Here is a 26131-nt window from a genome sequence, read left to right on the forward strand (position 1 = left end):
TTCCTGACCCAAGGGTCGAACCCCAGTCTCCTGCATTGCAGGAGGATTCTTTACCAACTGAGCCACCAGGGAAGCCCAGCTATCCACTGTAACAGCTACATTTTATATCATAAACTGAGAGCGACATAAATATCTAGTAGGGTTGTGTTCAACAGAAAATAGCAGTTTCCTGAAATAGTATTTACCCTTACCACATGTGACACACTCTAATTAATCTGCTTTATTCATGTTCATTCAGTTCTGTTTCATTTTTTTAAAAAAAGATCTGGTCATAAAACATTTAAACAGAGTTCATGATTCACTATTTCCCAGTCAGCAGTTTGAAAAACTGTTTTAATTAGATTCTTTCCTACTCTTTCTTCCTTTCCAATTTATTATGGTATCAATACCTGTGTTTCATGTATATATACATATATAAGTATCAATATCTGTGTGTTTCACATATATATAAAGTGTACTATATATATATGTACATGCTGCTGCTGTTGCTGCTAAGTCACTTCAGTCGTGTCCGACCCTGTGTGACCCCATAGACAGCAGCTCGCCAGGCTCCTCTGTCCCTGGGATTCTCCAAGCAAGAATACTGGAGTGGGTTGCCATGTCCTTCTCCAATGCATGAGAGTGAAAAGTGAAAGTGAAGTCACTCAGTCATGTCCGACTCTTAGCGACCCCATGGACTGTAGCCTTCCAGGCTCCTCTGTCCATGGGATTTTCCAGGCAAGAGGACTGGAGTGGGTTGCCATTTCCTTCTCCAATATATGTATATATATATTGTATTTATTTCTTTACCCCACTCAACTGTAGGCTCCAGGAGCATAGAGCTGATGCCTGCATTGTTCACTGCTGAATTTCTGTAAATTCTCCCTCACCGTGTGCAGGTTTACAGTCTACAGTGGGACCAGGATTTCAGGAAATATTAATCAAAGTTCACGAACAGAGCTGATATTTAGCCCTACCTTGGCACGATAGTAAATAGGCATGATAGATTATTTGTCAGAGAAGAAATAACCTGGCATTACTTTTTCCAAGAGTCGAAGGATGCTGAGGAAATGGCTTCGCTCCGTTTCACTCCACTGCCTGACAAGAGCCGCTCTGTGCTGGGCAAGGGCTCTGCAGACAGGCCCTTCCTCTGGCCTCCTCTAGCGGGGGAGTTGGTGTTCCTCCACCACAGGCTCCTTCTCTCAAGAAATGCAGGGGGAGAAGCAACATGAACTGTAATGGTCTGTTTCAGCACATTTGCAGGTAGGCATATGTAGAGAGTAAATCTATTTGGTTAGGTTAGGGAGTAAATTATGGGTAGCTTCCTTTAAAAACTCACTTTACTACTGCTCTCTTATTTTTACAGTTTTAAGAAACTGTTTCTTTATCACTCCACTCTAGCTCGGTTATGCTCTGGTAACAAATGACTCCAAAATTTCAGGGTCTTCTAGCAACAAAAATACTTCTTGCTCTGTTACGTGTCTTTCATAGATCTACATCTGCATTCAGGCACTCAGACTAAAGGGGCAGCCTAAATCTGGAATATGCTGGTCTTGAGAAAAAGGGGAAAAAGGAGAGATGGAAGAGCCAGATGACAGATCTGTGATGATTTATTGCTCTTTCCCTAGAATAAACTTCTGGGGTGGAAAGTCTGAATGAACAGGGCTTCTTTGGTTGTGTACCATCTATGTCAGAAATTTCGTCTGATGTGGTTTCAGCTACCACTCCTCTGGTGCTGTGCTTAGTCGTTCAGTCCTGTCCAACTCCTTGCGACTCCGTGGACTGTAGCCCGCCAGGCTCTTCTGTCCATTGGGATTCTCCAGGCAAGAATACTGGAATGAGTAGCCATGCCCTCCTCCAGGAGATCTTCCCAACCCAGAGATCGAACCCAGGTCTCCCAAATTTCAGGCAGATTCTTTACCATCTGAGCCACCAGGGAAGTTCCAAAATCTGGGTCTCTTGTCCTAATCCTGCTCCTGGGAAGTAGAACTCCATCAACTACCCTTCCTGTGGCACTCTATTCACAGATCACAAAAGTACCCCAAGGTCAAGCATTTCCAAGAGTGAACATATCCTCTCCTCTTCAATGAACTTCCTCTCCTTTATTCTCCTCATTTCTGCCAGTGACACTGCAATCCTTCCAGCCATACAGACATGAAGGTTTGGTGTCCACTTCCCCCTCTTGAGCTTTTGGTATTAAATAAGTTATCAAGTCATCTACCCCACATCTTCACCTGTTCATATCTGTCCAATTCTCAAGGCTTATCTCAAATCACATCACTATAGGAAGTCTATTCTTATCTTTCCAACCAGATATGATCCTCAAAGGAGAGGGAGGGGAAGACAAGAAGAAATATGTGAAGAAATAATGGCTGAAAAACTTTCCAAACTTGATGAAACCTATAAACCTACAGATCCAAGGTCAATGAACCCTAACCACAAGAAACACACACAAGGGATAGTTAGGGATTTGGAAAGGTCATGTATACACTGCTGTATTTAGAATGGATAACCAACAAAGACCTATTGTATAGCACATGGAATTCTGCTCAATGTTATGTGTCAGCTTGGATGGGAGTGGAGTTCAGGGGAGAATGGATACATGTATATCTATGTATATGTATTGCTGAGTCCCTTCACTGTTCACCTGAAACTACCACAACATTGCTGATTACCTATACTTCAATACAAAATAAAAAGTTAAAAAAAAAAAAAACACACACACAACATAAAAAATGTACATAATGTAAAAGAAAATGTACAATTGAGGAACATCATAAACAAATTGCTCAAAATCAGTGATAGAGAAAAACTTCTAATTACCTGAAGAAAAAAAAAAAGAGAGGCTTTCCATACAGAAGAACAAAGTTAAGGAAGACAACAATTTTCTCAGTGGAAACTATGTGTCCAGAAAGATAATGCAGCCACATCTTTAAAGTCCCAAGTGAAAAAAAACCTGACAACCTAGAATTCCATACCCTGGGAAAATAGCTTTTGAAAACATAAGTAAATCAAAGACATTTTTAGACATGCAAAAGCCAAAAGAATTCAGCAGCAGCAGAACCATGCTGGGGGAAAAAAAAAAAACACAGAAAAAAGTAATACATGTCCTCTGGCTGAAGAATGATAACAGATGAAAATGTGTACCTATGAATGGAATGAAGAGCACTAGAAATGATAACTGAATGGGTATATATCAAAGTTTTAAAATTATTTTTCTCTTTAAAAGATAATTAACTGTTTAACCAAAAAAAAAAAAAAAAAGAGTCATAGAAGATCAGAGGAAGAAGGAATCTGGGTAGTCACTTGTTTGCAGAGTTATTTACTAATTTCATTCAGCTGATGGGAGGGCCAGGAATATAAATCAGCTTTCCTGATGCCTTATTCAGATTTTGAGCTACCTAACTGAATGATGACAGATACAGAACTCCTTTCTAACAGACCAGAAAACAGTTACTCTTTTTCTGGTTTCCAGGTCAAATACTTCCTCATCAGGCCTTCCTTTACCCATTCCTTGCTCAACACAGCTCCTCATGATAATATTTGCACAGTGCTTTATAACTGCCAACCTTTCCATGTCTGTTACCTCATTTGATCCTAAGAACAACTCCAAGAAGCCCATAGGCCAGGAATTTGCATTTTCTTGATTTTACAGATGCAGAAACTGAAGCTCAGATCGCAGTTAAATTTCCCAAGATGAGAGAGTAATAGCTTGGTGACACGAGGAATTGAATTTCATCCTTCTGACTCCAGATCCCGTGCTCATTCCACCATTCTGCCTCTCACGTATCCTTATTCCATTAGGTGGCAACATTCTCTTGCTTGTAAATTATTTTCTCACACTTAAAAGTCGTGACTTTACTAAGGAAAAAAAAACAAAGCAACCTCAGAAAAGCAAAATTACAACTTTTTCTTTCAGTCAACCCTTGGGCTTATTTATAACATATTCCTCCTCTCAGCAAAAGGAGACCTGAAAATGGCACACTTAGCATTTGCCTACAAGGAACATTGGAACGAGTCCATGATGACCGAACAAATTAGTCACAGATTGGAAAACAGGGTGATTGGTACACCATCAAACAGAAGGAATAAAATGTACAGTTTATCAATGGGAAATTTCTTGGTCTCATTTTTAAGACCCTTTAAATGTAGGCATAGGGGCTTCCTTGGTGGTTCAGTGGTTAAGAATCTGCCTTGCAATGCAGGGAACAGGGGTTCAATCCCTGGTCAGAGAAGATCCACATGCCTTGGAACAGCTAAGCCCATGCGCCACAACTACTGAGCTCCAAGCTCTAGAGCATGCAAGTCGCAGCTGCTAGGCCTGTGGGCTGCAACTACTAAAGCCCTAGAGCCAGTGCTCTGCAAGAGAAGCCACTGCAATGAGAAACTTGAACACCAAAATGAAGAGTAGTCCCAGCTTGCCGAAACAAGAGAAAGCCTGTGGGCAGCAACAAAGACCCACCACAGCCCAAAATAAATAATCTTTTTAAAAAATTAACTAAATGTAAGTGTGGTGTGGCCCACATTTAGATACCAAATTTATAGCCATGAAATTAAAAGATGCTTGCTTCCTGGAAGAAAAGTTATGACCAACCTAGACAGCATATTAAAAATCAGAGACATTACTTTGCCAACAAAGGTCCATCTAGTCAAGGCTATGGTTTTTCCAGTGGTCATGTATGGATGTGAGAGTTGGACTATAAAGAAAGTTAAGCGCCAAAGAATTGGTACTTTTGAACTGTGGTGTTGGAGAAGACTCTTGAGAGTCACTTGGACTGCAAGGAGATCCAACCAGTCCATCCTAAAGGAAATTAGTCCTGGGTGTTCATTGGAAGGAATGATGCTGAAGCTGAAACTCCAATACTCTGGCCACCTGATGCGAAGAACTGACTCATTTGAAAAGACCCTGATGCTGGGAAAGATTGGAAGGTGGGAGGAGAAGGGGACAACAGAGGATGAGATGGTTGGATGGCATCACTGACTCAATGGACATGTGTTTGAGTATACTCCGGGAGTTGGTGATGGATAGGGAGGCCTGGCGTGCTGCAGTCCCCGGGGTCGCAAAGAGTTGGACACAACTGAGCAACTGAACTGACTGAAATTTATACTAAAAATAATCTATTACGAGTGAAAATTTTGTGGAGACAAATTGTTTCATTCAGTGAACATCCCGCTGCACCCCACCCTCCACACCTCCAGTTTGTGTAGGTCACTGAACTAAGTGTTATGCTGCTGCTGCTGATAAGTCGCTTAAGTCGTGTCTGACTCTGTGCAATCCCATAGACGGCAGCCCACCAGACTCCGTCATCCCTGGGATTCTCCAGGCAAGAACACTGGAGTGGGTTGCCGTTTTCTTCTCCAATGCATGAAAGTGAAAAGTGAAAGTGAAGTCGCTCAGTCGTGTCCGACTCTTAGCGACTCCATGGACTGCAGCCTACCAGGCTCCTTGGTCCATGGGATTTTCCAGGCAAGAGAACTGGATTGGGGTGCCATTGCCTTCGCTGAACTAAGTGCTATAGATGGAACAAAAAAAGAAAAGGCCTTATTGCCAAGTTGTTCACTAAGAGACTCAGATACACTTAACATGAGCTGTAATGGAGGTAAGTACTCCAGGAAAGGAGGCAGGCCAACTCAACAAGTCATTCTCCAAAGCCAGTTCACCGGAAGTTCATTTGTCAGACGATCAGAGAGAATGGGAGAAGGCCATGGCAACCCACTACAGTACTCTTGCCTGGAAAATCCCATGGACGGAGGAGCCTGGTAGGCTGCAGTTCATGGGGTCGCTAAGAGTCGGACACGACTGAGCAACTTCACTTTCACTTCTCACTTTCATGCACTGGAGAAGGAAATGGCAACCCACTCCAGTGTTCTTGCCTGGAGAATCCCAGGGACGGGGGAGCCTGGTAGGCTACAGTCCATGGGGTCACAAAGAGTCGGACACGACTGAGCGACTTCACTTTCTTTTAAAAATTTATTCAGTTTCCTTCTCTAGCTGTCTATATCTGCATTCCTCCATGCCACTGTTGTGGTTTTTGGCCATCTTGCTTCACTCTTCCAGTTTATCACTGTGAGTGTAGCTGCAAAAGCTCTGTGAAGTTTCAAGTGTTTCCAAGGTCTGTGAACTCGAGTCCTGTGAGATCCTTGTTCCAAAAATTGAGCTCACCGAACATACATTCTCTGTGCATTGTAAGCACATTTGCTGTAATGAAAAAGCATGGACTGTAGCACACCAGGCTCCTCTGCCCATGGAATTCTCTAGGCACTCCACTGGAGTGGATAGTCATTACCTTCTCCGAGGGGTCTTCCCAACCCAGGGATTGAACCCTGGTCTCCCGCATTGCAGGCAGATCCTTTACCATCTGAAAGAAGGTAAAGAAGCCCAGGGAAGCCCAGGCAAGGGTACTGGAGTGGGTTCCTATTTCCTTCTCCCCCACCCAGGAATCGAACCCGAGTTTCCCGAATTGCAGGCAGGCACTTTACCCTCTGAGACACCAAGTGAAGTCACTCAGTCGTGTCTGACTCTTTGTGACCCCATGGACTGTAGCCTACCAGGCTCCTCCATCCATGAGATTTTCCAGGCAAGAGTACTGGAGTGGGTTGCCATTTCCTTCTCCAAAAAAAAACAATACTGGAGTGGGTTGCCATTTCCTTCTCCAGGAGACCTTCCCAACCCAGGGATTGAACCCGGGTCTCCCGCACTATAGGCAGACGCTTTACCGTCTGAGCCACCAAGGTAGCCCTTAAAAAGGTAAGACAAACCTTAATAAAATATTTTGAAGGTCAAACAGAAGACAGACTTTGAAGGTTCAGTAGTTGATAACGCTCAATGATAAAAAACAAAAACTGAAGTTAGGATAATAGAACTCTGTCAATTAGGAGGGCATCAGTATCTCATGAGACATTCTTATGGGAACGAGAATGGAGTGTCAAACTTAGGGGTCAAAATGATGAAATGTATGAATTACTCACAATGAAAGTGCTTCATTTTTTTTTACTCTTTGTATTTTGGTTGCTTTGGGCCTTAGCTGCAGCTCTCAGATCTTCACTGTGGCATGCAGACCCTTACTTGTAGCTTGCATGCAGGACCTAAGTTCCCCAGGACCTTGATTCCCATGGATCAAACCTGGACACCCTGCACTGGGAGCTCAAGAGTCTTATCCTCTGGACTACCAAGGAAGTCCCAAAGTTGCTTCATATTTTAAAAGACAGGGCTAAACATTTATCTTTCAGTGTTATCTCTATCTGAATTTTACAATCAAACATACTATGTAACCTACTAAAATTTTTCTCTAGCACTAGCAGAGGGGGAAAAAGAATTAACTTTTAAAGGCAAATAGTTTTGGCATATTTACTAGGATATTTAACATTAGGTAACAATAGATTTCCCTCTACTGGAAAATGACCACTTAACAGTTTTCCCTTTCCTGGGGGCAATAATTAGGATTAACATTATGACTGTTCTCTACATAAAGTCTAAGGCCTGTCCTTTCCCAAAAGACAAATGTGCCTTGAATGAAGTAGTGATCACAGGCCATAATGGCCCACCATTCCCATTCCAAGGAGAAAAACAATGCCAGGTTGGGTCCACCAAGCTTGGTTATGGCTGTACTCAAAAGTGCCAAAAATCTGTGGCAGTCTGAGTTGCTTATAATGGAAAATGTTGGGTTTCAACAAAAAAGGGTAATAGATTAAAAACAACAATAAATATTTAAGAGATTTATTAAAGCATCTTATCTCAAAGATGGAAACACATACAAATTAGAAACATGCAACCATCATTTTCCACAGTCAAGTTAAAATGTTATATATTTTTCCTATTTTCATAGCTGAAAACTTCAGATCTTAAACTGAACTCATTCACCCTGAATATTTAATTCATTCTTCCTGAAAGTATCCAGGGCAGCGAATAACCAAAATGCAAACTATTATATAAAGAAAGTGCAAAGTTAAAAAAGAATACGTGTAGAGAATGCCCCCTTCCCACCCACCCCCAACCAAAGGCAAACAATGGCACTTTGCTCTTGCTTAACCTAGATTGTCTTCAAAAACTACTAAAATGTAACATACTTAACAACAACAACAAAATCTGACTTTTAATACATATCCAAAAAGCTTGTTAGTGTTTGAAAATAAATGCTTAAACAAAGGAAAATGTACTTTGTATCAAACAAGTATGATAAGCCCTGTGTTGCAGCATTCTGTAAAATGAACAAGACAAAAAGCTGGTATAGGGTTTATTGACAAAGGCAGAATTTCTTCAGGCAGGTATGTACGGAGGTGGTGGTTCTTTCTCAGGCATCTTCACTGCCATTTCATAGGTTGGCAAAACATACTGAAAAGAGACAAGAAAAAATTATATTGGATTTAATTCTCCTTTAAATTTCTATCTTAATAACTCAGTTTTCAGATTTAATATCTTAAATAGGGGTATACCAACCCACAGAGGAGAGCTAAAGAAACTGTTAGCTAAGTACACCTGACTCTTCAGGATACCTGACCCCTGAGCAACGAGAGCGTTAGGCGTGCCAACACTGCACACAGTCAGCCCTCCGTATCTGTGGTTCCACATCTATGGACTCAATGCAGACTGGGTAGTATTGTAGTATTTCCTACTGAGAAACATCTACATATTAGTGGATTCTCTAGTTAAAACCCGTGGTGTCCAAGGGTCAACTATAGTTCTTGGGAGTAGAGATAACTAATAACTTGGAGCTTTACATGCAGGGGATATGTCTGATCCAAGATCACTAGAGAGGATAACAGAAGAGGAAGGTAAGAAGGGAAGGCAGAAACAATTTTGCTTCTGAACAGACCCTGAGGTCACCAGGACACCCTGAGAGGCAGCATGTAGTGCCCTCCCCTCACTCCACTGTGACTGATAAAGCAGCCAGGCCAAGTCACCTCAGGAATGGAGGGTCTCGGCGAAGGGCCCACTGAACCCTGCTACAGGAACACTCCAGTACAAGGCTGTATTTTATCACAATCTGTAGTCAAAGCATCAAGCACTTGTATCGCCTGCTCTAAGGTGAAAGGCATACCTAGATAAAAAGTGGCATTTTTAAGCTAAGTGACTCCAATGTGACAGGCTGATGCTACATGGGCCATATATACTCTACATGCTGGAAGGCTGGAAGGCAGTAGAGCAGCAACTAGAGGGTCTGAGAAGGAGGCCTCCCAACAGACTCTTGGAACCTACTGCATTCTTCTCCCTATAGGAAAGTCGGCTTCCCCTTTGGATCCTATGGATGTTTTTGGAAAACACCACAAGCTTCAGCTGATGGTATCGTATCCTCAGAAGTTCCAGAAGCCAAGGGCCTGGCATCACTCATACTGCTGTTCACTGACTGGTCTCCCCCTCAAAATGCAATACTTGGAGACTGATCATGAGTCAAAACCATTGGCCGGATGGAATGAGATGAGCAGTGCAGGGTGTTTCTAGCCCACATACCCGGGATTCCAACTGGGAAATGCTGAAACTTGTAGATTTAAGCTATTCGTGCCCTAAACCATACTTAACAGCATTGAAGAGAAAGTCAAGGTTTAGATTCTTCTTTTGGGAATTCTCAATAATGGCTAGTGAAGCTTTAATATCATAAAAGATCATTCACCTGTGGAGGTGCCTCAAAGGCCGGGTACACAGCAATCTCTGGCATGTTTCTGTTGTTGATGTATTTATAACAGTTCCAAACACAGTTAATCAGATAAGCCTAAAGGAATACAAACAAAATTTACATATACTCGGAACTCAACTGTATGTAAAATTATACAGTTTTAATGTGGCTGCACCGTGAAGCCACTGGCGGCAACTGCCTCTTCCTTCTTTTAGGGCTTCCCAGGTGGCTCTACTGGTATAGCATCCGCCTGCCTGTGCAGGAGATGTAAGAGATGCAGGTTTGATCCCTGGGTTGGGACGATCCCCTGGAGAAAGAAATGGCAACCCACTCCAGTATTCCTGTCTGTAAAATTCCATGGACAGAGGAGCCTGGTGGGCTATAATCCACAGGTTGAACAGAGTCAGACACAACTGAGCAACTAACTTTATTTTTTAATTTATAAATTTAATTTTAATTTACCTGCTCTAAAATTAAGGAGTCTTATAATGCTCTCCCCACATTTTCTCCATAGAGAAGGGAACCGGCATCCACTTGGACCAAGTACAGGCCAGCTTTCCCTCTATGCCCTCACTTAAATGTCACAAGCTTTATTACCACTGTTTTACAGAGAAACCCAAGTCTGGGAGTCCAATTCACGTGTGACAACCACTATGCTGCAGAAGGAATTCTATTTCTGAACTTTGGGAGTTTTAAGAGATTTTCAATCCCAACCATGAACCATGTCCAAAAACATAATGATGTTCCTAGACAGGAAGAATCCTGGTTATCTCCAACCACTGTCTGAAAAGGACAGAAGACATTCCCTGGGAGCGATCTCTACCACATTAGAATAAGGAGAGCTATGAGAAGACACGGCAACAAGAAGGTCTGGAAGGACACTCTCACAGTCCAAATGCCCCCCTCCCCACCAAATACTTATTCAGCAACTCACTTTAAAAATGATGAACAAGGCAAAGAACACAAGAACAATGAACAGGAGGCAGCTGGAGTCCAATGCCAGGAGGTCATCTTTATAGGGAAAATCAGGCTATAAAAAAAACAAAGGCAGGGATGAATAGGCAGAGCAGAAAAGGGGTTCTAGAGTCCTCAAGCAGAGTGCCTTGCACATAGGAAGCAATCAATAAATGTTTTTTTGAATGAACGAAGAAGCTTGCAGTATGAAAGATGGACTCTCTAAAGTAGGTTGCAATAAAATACCTAAAAGACGCGTTTTTGAAACTAATTTTCATTTATCTGGATCCTACACCTCTGTCCACCAGACCTTATTTCAGGCCACAGTGTTCCCTGCCCCTCCATCCCACAGCATTAACCTTCGCTCACTTCCTGCTGTCATGGGACAGCCCTAGTTTATTATTACAAATAAGATCTTCATGTCTTGACTCCCCAAATACATGGTTTACTCCTTGAAGAAAAGGATGTTATATTTATACACCATACACCAACAGTTTGCCTAGGATAGAGTGAAGAATACAGGAGGCACTCACATATTTGCTATAGATGCTTGCAAAGACAGACGGTACTGTCTTTGACAGTACCATTGAGTGCCAATGAGTACAACTCCAAAGAGTGCCAAACACAGTCCAATTATTTATTTACTTTTCATACACTCAAAAGTGGAACTACTCCTTAAGTTCTATGATATCCATCTTTAAGGACTTTTAATATTTAATTATCCACATGTAAGAAGATATTCTATTTTCATCTTTTTGATTTCAATATGGTCAGTAACAGTAGTAATGATAATTACTTTAAAACACTTTTAAAAAATAGTAGATTAAATAAAAATAGTACCCAAAAGCTTTGATTTTCAACAAATGAAAAAAAGTTTTAAAGTTTTATTAGCATACACACTTACTAACTGATCCAGATATTCTTTGATTCTTGGCAAATAAGTCAGCGAACTGATAGCAACCAGGCAGCTGAGAACAAAGTCAAAAAGCCGGTAACAGAAGAACGGAATCAGCCAACCCACTTGATACTGAAGGAAAAAATAATAACCACAACATCACATCACATATATGGAATGACTAAGTACCATGCAGTAAAAGTCAAAACTCTAAAAGAAAAGTACAGAATACTTACAGAAATTGCTCCGTATACCAGCATTGAACTGATTATAAACATAAGAACAGAGACAGCAAAAAGAACACAGGCATTATCTATGAAAACAGAAGCAAAAATCTAATTAAGCTACTTATATAACAAAAAGCATAACTCTTTATGACAAAATGTTATTAAGTAACGAAGCTTAAGAAATTCAAGCCTTTGCTCTTTCTTATTTGTTAAACTGCTACGATTCATGGCCACTGATTTAGGACAGCACATGATCCTGGTACTCTGCCAGAGACAGCTCTCTGCCCAGAGTCTTACGCTTTGAATATGGGCAAACAGATAATTATAATGCAATGTGGCAAGTGCTACAACAGAAGCAAAAAACAATTAGTTTTGCCTTTAGCATCAGGGAAAAAACATAAATGAAATAACACAAGTTGAGTCTTGTGAGATAAACAGGGTTCAACCGGAGCAAAAGGCTGGTATTTGTTTAAACATCGAATTGTACAGACGCCCCCTCTTGTCTAAGATAAACTAAATCACCTGAAAGTCAAAGTTATCCCTCAATCCCCCTTTTCCACCTCAACACCGAAACTCCCTGCTCCGCATCCCTTCACCATGGCTTCTCGGCTACATCCAGGTCTATTTTCTTCTTTGTTCCTCAATCCTTCCTCGGGTTGCTGCCTTTCTCTACATTAATCCACGTCCACTCAACTTTTTCACAAAGTGCTCATGTAATCTCAAGCAAAACAAACCGAAAAGCACCCACACTTGACCTGATAAGCTTCTTAGCACTGTAAGAGTCTAAAGTTGATTCTCTGGCTCTGGCTAGATATCAAAACCTGAAAGGCACTAATAACGATGAATGATTAGACTACCTGCTCAGTGTTCACACTAGTGGCTAAGTGTTACGTATCACTGTGTCACTTGGAAATACAAACAGCATCAGTATCTGGCACTGAACTATGAAGACCTCTCTCTAAATTTTCCTAGAGGATATAGGACAACTAAAAGTTAAAGATTTAAAGAACTTCCCTGCTGCAGCACACAATGGCTCTCAAAGGGAAGAATTCAGATATAAACAAACTTGAAAGCAAAATGTGTAATTCAAACAATTAGCTTTCAAAAATCCGTTACTGGAAGACTACAAGTTGATTTAGACTTCTTAAAATACTGAAATAATTAAAGTGAAGCTCAAAGTCTTCCACTGGAGCAACAAATAGCAAAACAGAGGAGAGATGGGGTGGTGGGTGCAAAACACATTTAATGCCTGAACAAGGGATACTCCAGCAGGTGCCAATCAATAAAGCAAGCAAAACATGAGGGCTCAATGCCCAGAGAAGATCCTCAGATTTGCACCATATTCAGAACCTCCTCTGGGAGGTCCCAAGTGTTTACCCATCTCCCAGGTGAGTATAACTAACAATAAATTCCTATCTGAAAAACAGCTTGCATATGCTGCAGAAGTATTTCATATAAACTGAGTGTTATAGCCTGTTTGGCTGATTAAAAATAATTAATCACAAACTTCATTTTTTTAAAAATTGGTTATCAGGCCAGTGATCAGAAATTAACTTACCTTTGCAACACCAGGTCTGTAGGAAGGTCAAATTTTACCTTCCAAAGAAATACCAACTACTGTATTACCAAGAACTATGTATTTTTATATTTGCTTACATTCATTGGAAGGACTGATGCTGAAGCTGAAACTCCAATACTTTGGCCACCTGATACGAAGAACTGACTTATCTGAAAGACCCTGATGTTGGGAAAGATTGAAGGCAGGAGGAGAAGGGGACTACAGAGAATGAGATGGTTGGATGGCATCACCGACTTGATGGACATGAGTTTGAGTAAGCTCTGGAGGTGATGGACAGGGAAGCCTGGCGTGCTGCAGTCCAGAGGGTCTCAAAGAGTCGAACACAATGGAGGGACTGAACTGAGCTGAACTGAGGACTTCAGTAGAATATGATCAACAAAAATATAATGAGTGTGATTTTCTCTGCAGCGGCAACAACAGTCACGCAACACACAATAAACTTGTGACTTAAGAGCCAGGTGCACAGACCTACGAGAATATCAGTAACCATAAATCTTTTCTACACCTCAATTTTAAGAGCAACATACATGATACAGGAAAATGCTGACATTAGCAGATTCAGTAAAATTTTACAGCCTAGAGTTAAAGTTTATAAATGCCAAAAAAAATATCATTATCAGAAGCTAAAGTTTCATTTCTATTCTGATTTTTAATTAAAAACAGATTTATTCAGAAAAAAAAAAAAAATCAAATGCCAGAAGGAATGTTTCCATATATTCTTGGTATCTCTGTATGAATTTGACAACATAATTAAAAGATTATATATGTTTGAAGGTAAAACTAGGATTCTCATGTAAAAACAAAACAAAAACACTAAAAAAAACACATTATGAACAACTGTTAGTGTCATCATAGTATAACGTATTATTAATGGCCACAAAACTCTACCTGCTCTAGAGAAATAGGTTAGGCCTGAGGACAATAATTATTTGAATTAACAAGCAAATTAAAAAAAAAAAAAAAAAACTTCACTAACGGATCAGAGAGGATCATAATGTAAAAATGTGCAGAGTTTATGACAAAAGCTAATCTAAAAATATGATAATTAAGATCCTACAATATTATAAATATAAAACACATGTGAACTGGGAACATTTTTCTGAAGAAACTGTTCACACTAAAAGTCTGAAGCATAATTTTCTGTTCAAATATTAAATTTTTAACATGATTTTTAACATAAAATTAAAACTGCATTTTAGAGAAAAATAATAGAAATACTATTGGGAATAAATAATTTTAAAAAGTAATTTCCATGAATGTTCTAGGAACACTCTATTTTTAAGTCCAATGTCAAATCTTCATCTAAACAATAAAAATATATTAAGAATTGAGACCCTGAGCCAAAGATACCACCAAATATTCAAATAATTCGTATTCTATGTTTTACTGTAGGATTGTGCTCCATGAGCAAACCTCCCATCCTCTACTACACTTACCAGCTGACCCTCAAAGACTCAGTCTTCTAATTTCTTCTCCCCTCCTCTTTCCACAGTATTTCAATGCAGACAATGCACATTTCTCAGAAATCTCCTAGCAGTCCAGTAGTTCTTCTGACTACAAATACTCAACTCTGAGTATTTTTGAAAAGCCTACAAACTCATTTTGTGCCTCAGCAAGTATAACAATCAATCCTCTACCTAACAAGTGTGTGTGTGTGTGTGTGTGTGTGTGTGTGTGATTAGCAGGCGAAAGTTTCAACTAAAAACATACCAGCCATTCTCTCAGACGAATAGTAATTGCCAATGACTTCATACTGAATGTTGACAGCTGGCATTGAGTTTGGGTGTGTTACCTCCACAGTCAGCAGAATTGCCATCAACAGGTTGACCACCTATGAAAGATAACATTTTATCAACTATATTATTAATCAGGAAGCAGTCCCCAACACAATCTTTAGATGTCCTCTATTTAACTATCATCTTCCCTGAAGTAACAAAGACATAAAATGGGGACCACCTGTGAGATAAAATACACAATACGACTTTAAAAATACTTTAAATATTTCATAAAGTATAAACTTAGTCGTTTCAGAGAAAAGATGTTGGACTGATCCTATATTAATAAAACAGAATAAAAAGGCACAACAATGTAAGACGCGAGATCACAGATTGCTCATTTGAGTCACATATTTATTCATCTTCCTATCTCAGAATTTCTGGATTTGAAGAAGCTGATCAGATAAATATAATTTCCATGTCTAGGTATGTAATGATCCATCACAGGTTAAGTCTAAGGCCTCTCCACAGTATCTCCTGTACAGTGGTAAGGAATTATTTCCTCTTGAGCTACACTCAAATGCTTAAAAAGACTTTGACTACATCACTTAAGTTCCGCCTGCTGGTCTTAATTCTATGGTTTGAGATAATTTGTTATCCCGTCTGAATAAGTGCTCCTCTAACACCTCAGTTCAGTCGCTCAGTGTGTCTGACTCTTTGCAACCCCATGGACTGCGGCACGCCAGGCTTCCCTGTCCATCACGAAATCCCAAAGTTTGCTCAAACTCACATCTATCGAGTCAGCGATGCCATCCAACCATCTTGTCCTCTGTCGTCCCCTTCCCCTCCTGCCTTCAATCTTTCCCAGCATCAGGTCTTTGCCAATGAGTCAGTTCTTCAAATCAGGTGGCCTAAGTACTGGAGTTGCAGCTTCAGCATCAGTCCTTCCAATGAATATTCAGGACTGATTTCCTTTAGGATGAACTGGTTGGATCTCCCTGCAGTCCAAGGGATTCTCAAGAGTCTTCTCCAACACCACAATTCAAAAGCATCAATTCTTCGGCGCTCAGCTTTCTTTATAGTCCAACTCTTACATCATACATGACTACTGGAAAAACCATAGCTTTGACTAGATGAACCTTTGTCAGCAAAGTAATGTCCCTGCTTTTTTTTTAATATGCTGTCTACAAGGTTGGTCATAGCTTTTCTTCCAAGGAACAAGAGTCTTTTAATTTCATGATTGCAGTCACCATCTGCAGTGATTTTGGAGCCCCCCAAAATAAAGCCTCTCAGTGTTTCCATTGTTTCCCCATCTATTTGCCATGAAGTGATGGGACTGGATGCCCTGGTCTTAGTTTTCTGAATGTTGAGTTTTAAGCCAACTTTGCTCAACAAACTAGTAAAATGAGAGATCAATCTGATCACAGCACATCAGGATCTCAGATCCCACATCCTAACTAACAAATTTCAATCAACATGTCTGAAACAAATTTCAATTAACACAGTCTGGTTCTTTTATGCACTGGCTGCATAAATCTTTTAAGTGTCACATGAGTGACTCCCTAAAACTCCCAATTCTTTTTCACACTTGATCCTGCTAAGCTACCACCTATATCTACCTGTAGAGTTGGATTCAGAGACCCAAGCATAAGCCCTTATACATTATCTGCAATCAAATTTCATCTTATAACATTCTTGCCTATCAATATTTTCTCCATCTGAATTCTGACACTCTATGGATAGATTTTTGCTCTCCCAGCTTCCTGCATTTGAAAATATTATCATGTAATGAGATTCTCCACCTAAGTCACTAGCAAGAGAACAGGGCTGAGGACAAGCTGCCAGATAGAGGCTCTTCTCTTCCCATTGGTCAGCAGCTTTTGAATAAAGTCTACATCTGATCCAAAGTAACATCTAGAGACTTTTGTCAAACATCCTGCTGAAATCCTATCACCGGTATCTGGTGAATTTTCCTAGTTTACCAGGGTGTAACTCCAATTCAAAAAGGAAATTCTTTACGCCTCTAGTTGTTAGTGAATTACACAGTTATCCCAAGAGGCACCACTTCCTTTAAGTGCTCAAAACAACCCTGCTAATGATTTAAGAACTGGAGTAGGCTTCCCTATCTAAAGTCCACAGCATCTGCCCTCCTTCCCTTTGTGAACATGGGATACTTTCAAGGGACATCTGAGCTTCTTTATCAATAGTGTTTTAAACAATCTCTATCATGGAGCTCTCTTCTGTCCACCCTGAATGATAAATAAGCTTATCAGCTAAAGGCATTTCACATTCTCCAAGACAAGCAGCCCAAGTTTTTTAAATAAGATAAACGTCACAATACCTAATTTGAAATCAATTGATATGTCTGAAGATACACTATAAATCAAGTAAATTTACATATATTATTTGACTATTCTTCACAAAAACCTTGTGAAGAAAGTATGACTTATGCTCATTTGCTGACAGTTAAACTAAGGCTCAGCGAAGTGAAATACCAAGTGTTAAGCTCGCTGAGGTGATAACAGGACAGAGCTAGGAGATCAATCTGGTTCTTTTAAAAACATCTTCCTTCTTACTACTACAGGATCACTTATAACCATTCCTAAGCAACTCTTCTTTTGAGATCTTTCCAAAATAAACCATTATCTAAGGCTACAAAATGTTTGCTACTCTCTAAATACATTCAGGTACATGCCTTTTCCTTGCACTGCTCAAAAGCAAGGTATTTCATCCTTCAACACTTGAATGATCTTACAAGAGACAATCATATTTTCAAGGTGACTCCCCAGTTGATGGCTGATTTTTAACTGCCCATTTTTATTGCAGTGGGTTTTGAACAGGGTAGGTAGTTTATGAGCTAATACAATTAAGTAAATTAACTATTGAACAGTTATCTCTACTAAGACACTGTATATTCTGTGTACGGAAATCAGTTCAAGATCAATTCAGCAAACCCTTCTTTACTAAGCACAATACTGTCATAGTTTAAAAGCTCTGTATGGGAAAGAAAAATATTTATGTGAAGAATAACATGCAAACTCAATTACAAAATGAAGGAAATGACACATCAAAAATATTTAGGAGTTTATTTTTCCTTTCTTAAATATTTGCATCACACGTAGGATTTATAAAAATCTTTTCTTCTCTTTCATGGGTACGTCACAGACTCACCCACTATTATCTTCTAGTATTAGTGACACTTCAAGTTTCTTTTCATTGTGAGTCATTCTCCTGAATATTAAACAAAATAAATCATAGGTCTAATCAAAAGAAGCAAGAAATGATAAATTTCAGCACTATTTCATTACAAGCTCAAAAGGATTTTTCAACTTTTCACTGATTAATTATATTTCATTAGCACCTCAACGTAACATTTTAAAGCACTCATCTGGAAAACTCATCCTGTGAGCTTATCTTCACCCCTGAGTACCTATCCTATGCTCATAGACTCTGTTCTATTTACTTTTGATTACCATTGGTATTTCTAAGTTCCATGCAGCATTTTTCAAAACACAAATAAGATTAACTTTGTGATCTTATAATATAAAATCTGAAGAGAGCAACTACATACAAACAACTCCAGCATATTTATTCCTGATTCATTTTTCCCTTTTACTGCATTCAAGAAAGAAAATTAGCAAAAAATGTAATTAAAATAATGATTGACTTCTATAGATTGACTTCTATAGATTCTATTGACTTCTTTAAATTGACTTCTAAATCTAGTCACACGGAGAGGTACAGAATGCCGCAAATATGCATGTATGTCAACAGCCTGGGCAATGATCACATCCATGCTGAAGGGGTACTGCATTTACTGGGGTAAACAATATGGTTTGTGTTATAAGCCTTTTGCACACTTTATATAAGTAAACAAACAATAACAAAGAACAGATGTGTCACATTTCACTTGTTTCAAAGGAACAGGATCAGATCTTTGGAAGCACTCAGCCTCGGGAGAATAATTCCTCTTTGCTTCTCATTTCGTAGCCACACCCATCCTAGAATATTCCTGAGGACTGGTTTTCGTTTATTTTTTTTTTTAATCCTTATTCTTTAGTTTTCCCATAGCATATTCTGCCACAACCCAACTTCTGCTCAGACTATAATTAGAACAATGTCTTAGGGCATCGTGATAAGGGTCTCAGGCAAGTCAGCAGACAGCTGTCATCAGATAAAGACCAAAACTGACTGTCTTTAAAAATGCTGTTAAATGTGTATGTAGTTAAATGTACGCATAACAGCTGTTTACCCTTTTGTGCAGTTACAATTGAGATATTCCTACTATTTTTGGAGGAGACAATTCATTTAACAATAGTCTAATGGATACTTCAAATGCTCTAATAAGTTACTGTTACACACACATTTTATAGAGAAAGGCCTAGCATCTTTCTCCCTCAAAGAGGATATCCTGTTGTAGGGAGAAAAAAGTCAAATCTGTAATTAGCGTTTTTAATAAGTACACACAAGAGGTATGCGGTAGTTCTTCCAGATAAACAGTAAGGAAACCAGTTGCTTCTGGATTGGAAGCAAGGAAGCTTCACCAAGAAAACAACTGAACTATTACAAAACTAACAGGAATTGGCAAAATGGCTGTTAGTAGTTGAAACTGTATAAATAAATGAAAGGCTTTTATACTATTTCACTCTTTTTGTAATTTGAGATTTTTGTCAATGAAGTTTTTAAAAAGTGTTTGGGTAAACACACTGACTCTCAAATATGAATACGCCATACTGATTTTTAAAGAGTCAGGAGTGAGGACTGGGAAGGAATACAGCTTGAGGAGCCTGTCTTCACTTTTTCCCTAGCTACCTCACTTTTAGACTGTTTATGGTGAATATACTCATAAAAAATTAGCTATATATTATTACACCTTTCCAAGACCTACAATTTTAACCAGTGCTCTAAATGCCTTCTTGTAGTACACCATCAACCATGAAGGAGGACACTGCTGCTGTAGACTTTAAAGCTCATTTTCAACCATTCAATAAACATCTGAACTTATATCTCCTTAGATTGCCAGGATCCCAAAGCCACACTTTTAAACAGCATCAACAATACTATAATCAACAAAACCAATGGCTTTTTCCAACCTAAGAAAATGTTTAAAAATCATCTGGCTTCAAATTTTTCACTAAATGATAGAAAAAACAAATTTATGAACGTCAGAGTTTAATCTGGAACTGATTCTGAAATTCCCTATTATTTAAACTGGGTATTAAGCCAGACATGCTTCTTCAAATCTAAATGCCAAAAGCTAGCACTTCAGGGCTGGCACATATAGTAACTGGTTCTGGCTTCTCAGTGTCTTCTGCACTATTTACTACCATATAATTAACCCTTTGGTACACAGTGCACAATCACCTAACATGACCTCAGCAGAAGCAAATGCTAGAAAGCAGTCACACTGTATCCAACAGAAAGTTACTGCTACAGCATCTGCAACCAGCAGGGGCAAGGACTGCACCCCCGGCTGGTTCCAAGCAGCACTGGGCAACCTCAAAGAGAATCATAAACATTCTCCCACCTGGAATACAGGAAGAAGAGTATCCTGACAAGGTACTTGGACTTCACCCACTCCCCTATCATATCTCTTAGTAAAGAAGCTTCTGGCAAAAAGAAAAAAGAAAAGTGCTCTGTTTGGACAAGTCCTCTTTGTGTCTTGGTGGGTCTTGGTTTTTAAATGTTGTCTCCCCAACTAGGCAGAAATTATGTCTTTACGTTGCCAGGATCCCGAAGCCACAGTTTTGAATGTCACCAGCAATACTATAATCAACAAAACCAATGGCCTTTTCCAATCCTTAACCTAATTTGAATCTGTTATTACTTATTATCTTCTCGTTCCTTGACACTGTGCTTTCAGATCTTTGCTCCAAACTTCATTGCAATGCCATCAGTATCGTAAGGGCAGATGCCACGGTCAAGACAAGAAAACACTTCAGAGCCTCTGTGTGGCAGCTGATAGGAAGACAAAAGATGAATAACACATGTCCCTGTAACTTCTTTTCGTATGTGCACCGCGGCCATTTGCACTGTAGCTGAGCAATAGATCTCTTAAAGCAGATGAACTGATGTAAGCAGCGTATTATATTCCATGAACTAGAAAAATCCACGTAAAGAAAGAATAGTTTATGGCATCTTTTTATGAAACTAAAGCATGGAAAAACGGAGCTATGCAAAATGTCTTCACATCAAGTCCTTAGAGTGGGAAACAGATGTAAAACTCCCTGTTCTCTATTTTGAAAGAATAAATGCCCTTACTAAAATTCTTCTCTCTGTATGTTGAGTTTCATGGTTTGTAACTCCCACTTTTGCTTGCTATTCCTTTCTTTTTTATGAACTGAGTCCATAGCAGCAAAAAAAAAATCTGCCTTGGAAAGAAACACAGCCAATTACATTCAGATGGCTGAAACTGAGATGGTGCTTATTTTCTTTTCGAGGAGTTAGAGATCCTTTGTTCTGTGAATGGAGGGAAGGATCTGAGAAGAAACGGGAAGATTAAGTTTGCATGGAAGAGTCCCAGGTTGCTGGACTCTTTCTCAACTAAGTAAAAGGGAAGGTCATCTTCCAGGGATGAGGGAAACAAGGTTGAATAATAAAGGCTTCAGGACCTTAAAGATTTGAATTATTCATTTAGGGAAGGCAGAGCTAAGAACAAACAAAAGAAACATAAGACCCAGTCCTTTAAAAAAATGAAGAACAAAATTAGAAATATAATGCATGTCCAGTATTACAAATCAGTTAAAATACAAAATGGGTGAGGGTCTTTGCGGGGAAAGGTGATATAATTATAGCAATATGTTTCTGAAGATGAAAGTAGAGGAAATAATAAGCTTAGAAACAAGAAAATAAGCCTACCCATTCAAGTTTCGTTTTTAATGTAAATTAATGAAGCAAGATGGTAAAAAAAAAAAAAAAAATGTAAATAAGGAATAACGTGGAGTTCAGGTCCCCTGTGCATGGGTATGAAACTGTATCTGCCTAACTGAAGATGATTCTCATCTTGTGTTTACCTAACAGTAGTAATTTTGATGGAACCTCTGGGTTGGGAATAAATGAGAGCAGAGAAAGGCGAAAGGCAAAACACACACACACACACAAAACTGTAATAAAGCTCTTCCCTTTTTGCAGTTCACAGTTATCAGAAACTGCATTATCACTAATGCCACAACCTCTCAAAACAAAAACAAATAAAAATTTTAAAAATCACAAAGTCATTAGCGAAGATGATCGAACCGACAATATGAGAAGTTTGTCAAAACTTCTGTGAAGTCATCATAACCCCAGACTACCTAAACGGAATCACATATTTACAAATCACAAATGAGCTTCAATGAAAACAGATACTAGTGAAGATGGTGCTAAGAAATCACAAAGGCATTACTAGTGAACCACCTATCAGTAACACTGTCAACCTGGTTACGACAGAGAATTACACAAATCCTGCCGCTGCCCCTCCCCCCCTCCCCCGGGAACATTAGCACGTTACCAAAACACAGCAGGTTCTAGACAAAGGTCTCAAAAACCTGAATGGTTCTCTGGTGAAAAGCGTCTCACGAGCGGGCAGGAGAAAGCCTACTGCATTAGGAAAAAGGCAGATAGTAAGTAAATCCTGGCCAAAGGTATTAACTCCAAGCGAATTTACAGACTCACAACAGAGACGTGTCTGCCTACATCCCAAACACACTGTAACAAATAAGCTCCAGAAACAAGAGAACACTGTTCTCAAACTGGATCTCTTGCCTTCCCTTCAGGTAAGACAATAATGTTTAAAACTAGGCTGCATCTCTGAAGGTGCGCTAATTCTTTCCTTGGGGGGGGGGGGGTGGTAAAAAAAAATTCCAGGAAGCACTTGACGGGGTGGGGGGGGTGGGGGTTGGCGGGGGTAAGTTCCTTTAGATCACGGAAGCACACAAAAAGATCCCGCAGCCTGGTCATTTCCAGAACTGACCAGACCAAAATCGAGCTCTCTCCTCCCGCAGCCCCCCTCCACCCCAGGCCGCAACGCCTGTGCCTTCCCCAACACCCTTTTCTCTTCTTATTCTTGCCAAAAAAAAAAATTAAACAATTTCCCTGTTCCCTCCCACCCCCACTCCGATTCCCAGTCACAAATCTCCCCCCCTCCAAAGTTAAGAGGCCACTAAAAAGACAGTCTCCGAGGCCTCCCCGCCCCATCCCCTCCCAGTGGATCCTCCCGTTCGAATACGAGCTCTCTCCCGCTTCCCGCTCCGGCGTATCCTCCCCCCACCATGGCCCCTTTCCTCCCTCCTCGCCCGCTCTTACCATGTACCAGGTCCCCAGGATGATCGTCCCGGTGCGGACATGGCAACAGCCGCAGCACCGGGTGCTGTAGAACCGGTCGCTGCGGCTCCGCTTGAAAGTCATGGACACCATCGGGAACCTCGAGGGCCTCTTTCTTGGTGGGGCCCCTAACAAACGCCTTCCGCCCAGCGGTTGAAGACGGAGAGCTCCGTCACTGAGGCCAAACCAAACGACGCGTCTTCAAGCCCGGCCCCCTGCCCCGGCCCCCAAACCAAGAGGCTTCGCACCTGCGCACTGAGGGCAGAGCGCTGTTCCCGCGAGAGCTCTGTTTACCCTTTTCCTCAGCCTTCCCCGCACTCAGGCCAATGGAAGAGCGGGAAGCTAGGCGGAAGCGGGTTTTGATTGGAAAAGCCTAGAGATTGACAGGATCTCACACCCAATCAGAGCCGCAACTCTTCTCGGCGCTAATGGATTCCCCTCCTCTTACTAGACGGCTGGGGCTGGCTCATGGGCCTAGGATAGTTCGGGTTGGAGAGGGAGTCTGGTAGATCACCTTCCCCGAGGTGAAAACGGGGAGGTGAGAGGCATTTAACGGGAAAAAAGAAAGTCTAGATGCAGTAGGTGGCAGAAACCGGGCACGGAGGACTTGTCTGAGTGAATCTGCCACGTACTGCTCGAACGCATCACGGGACCGCGGCTGCTCACGTGACCTTTGCGTCATAGCTCAATTATGGGGCTGGCCAGGGGCGGTGCCCGTGGAGAAGGGGGCGGGGCTAACCCCTGCTCTGGGGCCCTCCTGGCTGCTTAAATGGCAGACTTTTTAGAGGGATCAGATGTTAGCGTTTCCCTGTCACTCTGATACCTCTTTGTTGGGAGCGAAGAAATACCATGCTACTCTGCCAGAGAAGAAAAGAATTGAGGAAAACATAGGGCAGAACTGTTTAGTTTCTGGGTGTTTACAGATTGAGTGACTTTTATAAGGAAAAATTGTGAAACATAATGAAATGGACTGAGGTTCTTGGGTGTCTTCCATGAAAAACGGGCCATAGTCCGGCTCACCTTTCTGGGTATTCTGAATCTAGGGGAGCGCTCCATTTTTGTGCAGTTAAGTGTGACCAGAGAGCGTAACCTGTCATTTAAGTAAACAGAGGCTATTGTGGTGGTCAGCTGTGGCCCTCAAACCAAATGTGGCCTTTGCAACCACAACCAGGGATGCGGGATTCAGGATGAAGAAAAATAGGCTACTGGGCCTAAATGCAAGGGAGTAGTTTAGACTTATTAAAATAAGTCTAGACTCTTGCGTCTTCCCATACATGGAAAAACATCATTGGCCTGGGCTAGCTGGTCTATCTCTAACTAGCAGTAATCTTTTGGTGTTCTGCTATCTGTGATTCCGCCCCTCCTCCCCCCAAAACTCCTGTGTATCTTGGCTTCTCCGTTTGCATCTTTGGAAAAGGCCCTCATAGCTATCTGAATGTCTCCTAGGCTTAAATCCTCAGTTAAGTCCAACAAATAAAAGATAATTCTCAGCTTTTAGGTTTCCGCTTGTTTTTTTCAAGCAACACCTGTTCAACTCTAAATGTAGTTAACTGATAGCAAGAGGAAATAGTCTTGTCCTTTAAACTTCATATTGAATCCTCCTCCTTGGAAAAAGCCATTTTGCAGATATTTGTAAATTCATTTCCCAATCCTGATTTGAATGATATAAATGGGTACTTTACATTGTCCTTTAAACCAACTCTATAAGATTTCACTGGTCCCCTCGTTAATGAGTAAATAAAAATTTTTACACTGTTTATTTTGTATCTGTGTGAGACTTATGGATTATCTGTTTATGAAAAGATGTTGTTTTATTCTTTGGAAAGTACACTTCCTTTTTAGGAAACAGAAGTGCCTTCCCCTCTGCCTTTCTTAGCTGAAAACCACAGTGAATTTAGTGTAAAGTTTATTACATTGGCAAGGTTTCAATGAACACTGTCTGACATTTACTGATTTGTTTATTTATTTCCCTCACTAAAATATAAATTCTAGAAGAACAGAGGCTTGTTTACTTCCGAAACACTGAAAGAATTGTCTGCAGGCATTATCCTAGTTTGGATAATACTCTCAAACTCTCTGGAAGGCCATAGTTAAGCCAAGCTACAGTGAAGAATGGAATGCAGCGGTAGCAATTTAACTCAGAATGAATTATGACATTTCTCCACTTACTAGGGAGTAGATTAATAATAATTCCACATGCTCCAAAAGAAAAAAAAAATTCCATAACTCTAACTGTGTTCTATGCATGGATTTAATCACTTTGTTTTCCATCGTTTCATCCTTAAAACCAGTGGTCCTCAACCTTTTTGGCACCAGGGACTGGTTTTGTGAAGGAAATATTTCCACAGACCAATAATGCAGAGATGAGGGGGTGATTTGGGGATGATGCAAGCGCATATTTATTGTGCACTTTGCTTCTATTATTGTTGTATTGTGATATATAATGAAATAACTATACAACTCACCATAATTCAGAATCAGTGGGAGCCCTGAGTTTCTTTTCCGGCAACTGGATGCTCGCATCTGGGGATAACGGGAGTCAGTGACACCCAAAGTGTGTTGCTCAAGTCCAGTCTACTCCATAATCTTGTTCTGGTTGCTGTCACTGCAGATAACTTGGGCTCAGAAAGATGCATGCATGCATACTAAGTCATTTCAGTCATGCCCAACTCTGTGTGACTCTATGGACTGTAGCCCACCAGGTTCCTCTGTCCCTGGAATTCTCCAGGCAAGAATACTCAAGTGGGTTGCCATGCCCTTCTGCAGGTTCAGAAAAACAGAACGTTGGAAATGAAATCAAGTTTTCAGTGCTTTTGTGGCAGTCTCAGGATATTCCACCTTGACTTTAATCCAGAATGTCTGGAGATTTG

General features: G+C 40.5%; 1 protein-coding gene across 1 annotated transcript; it reads right to left on the minus strand.

Annotated features, from left to right (window-relative positions):
- Positions 1-7682: 7682 nt before the first annotated feature.
- Positions 7683-23507, minus strand: LAPTM4A (lysosomal protein transmembrane 4 alpha). The gene is made up of 7 exons (XM_061154861.1): positions 23244-23507; positions 14956-15076; positions 11676-11752; positions 11449-11571; positions 10525-10620; positions 9588-9686; positions 7683-8311 (listed from the first exon to the last, which is right to left on the minus strand). The coding sequence occupies exons 1-7, from the start codon at positions 23352-23354 to the stop codon at positions 8237-8239; spliced, it is 702 nt and encodes a 233-aa protein (XP_061010844.1). The 5' UTR covers positions 23355-23507; the 3' UTR covers positions 7683-8236.
- Between the last annotated feature and the right edge of the window lie 2624 nt (positions 23508-26131).

The sequence above is a fragment of the Dama dama genome, chromosome 11, assembly GCF_033118175.1.
Source record: "Dama dama isolate Ldn47 chromosome 11, ASM3311817v1, whole genome shotgun sequence".
NCBI lineage: Eukaryota > Metazoa > Chordata > Mammalia > Artiodactyla > Cervidae > Dama > Dama dama.

Bases quoted from the DNA above. Each gene is read 5' to 3' on its own strand.
- LAPTM4A (XM_061154861.1), bottom strand. From the start codon at position 23,354: ATGGTGTCCATGACTTTCAAGCGGAGCCGCAGCGACCGGTTCTACAGC. The intron at 11,572-11,675 runs GTAAGTATTCTG...TTTTTCCTTCAG, and splicing joins TGGTATACGGAGCAATTTCT to TATCAAGTGGGTTGGCTGAT. The intron at 9,687-10,524 runs GTGAGTTGCTGA...GTATTCCTTTAG, and splicing joins CCTTGTTCATCATTTTTAAA to GCTTATCTGATTAACTGTGT.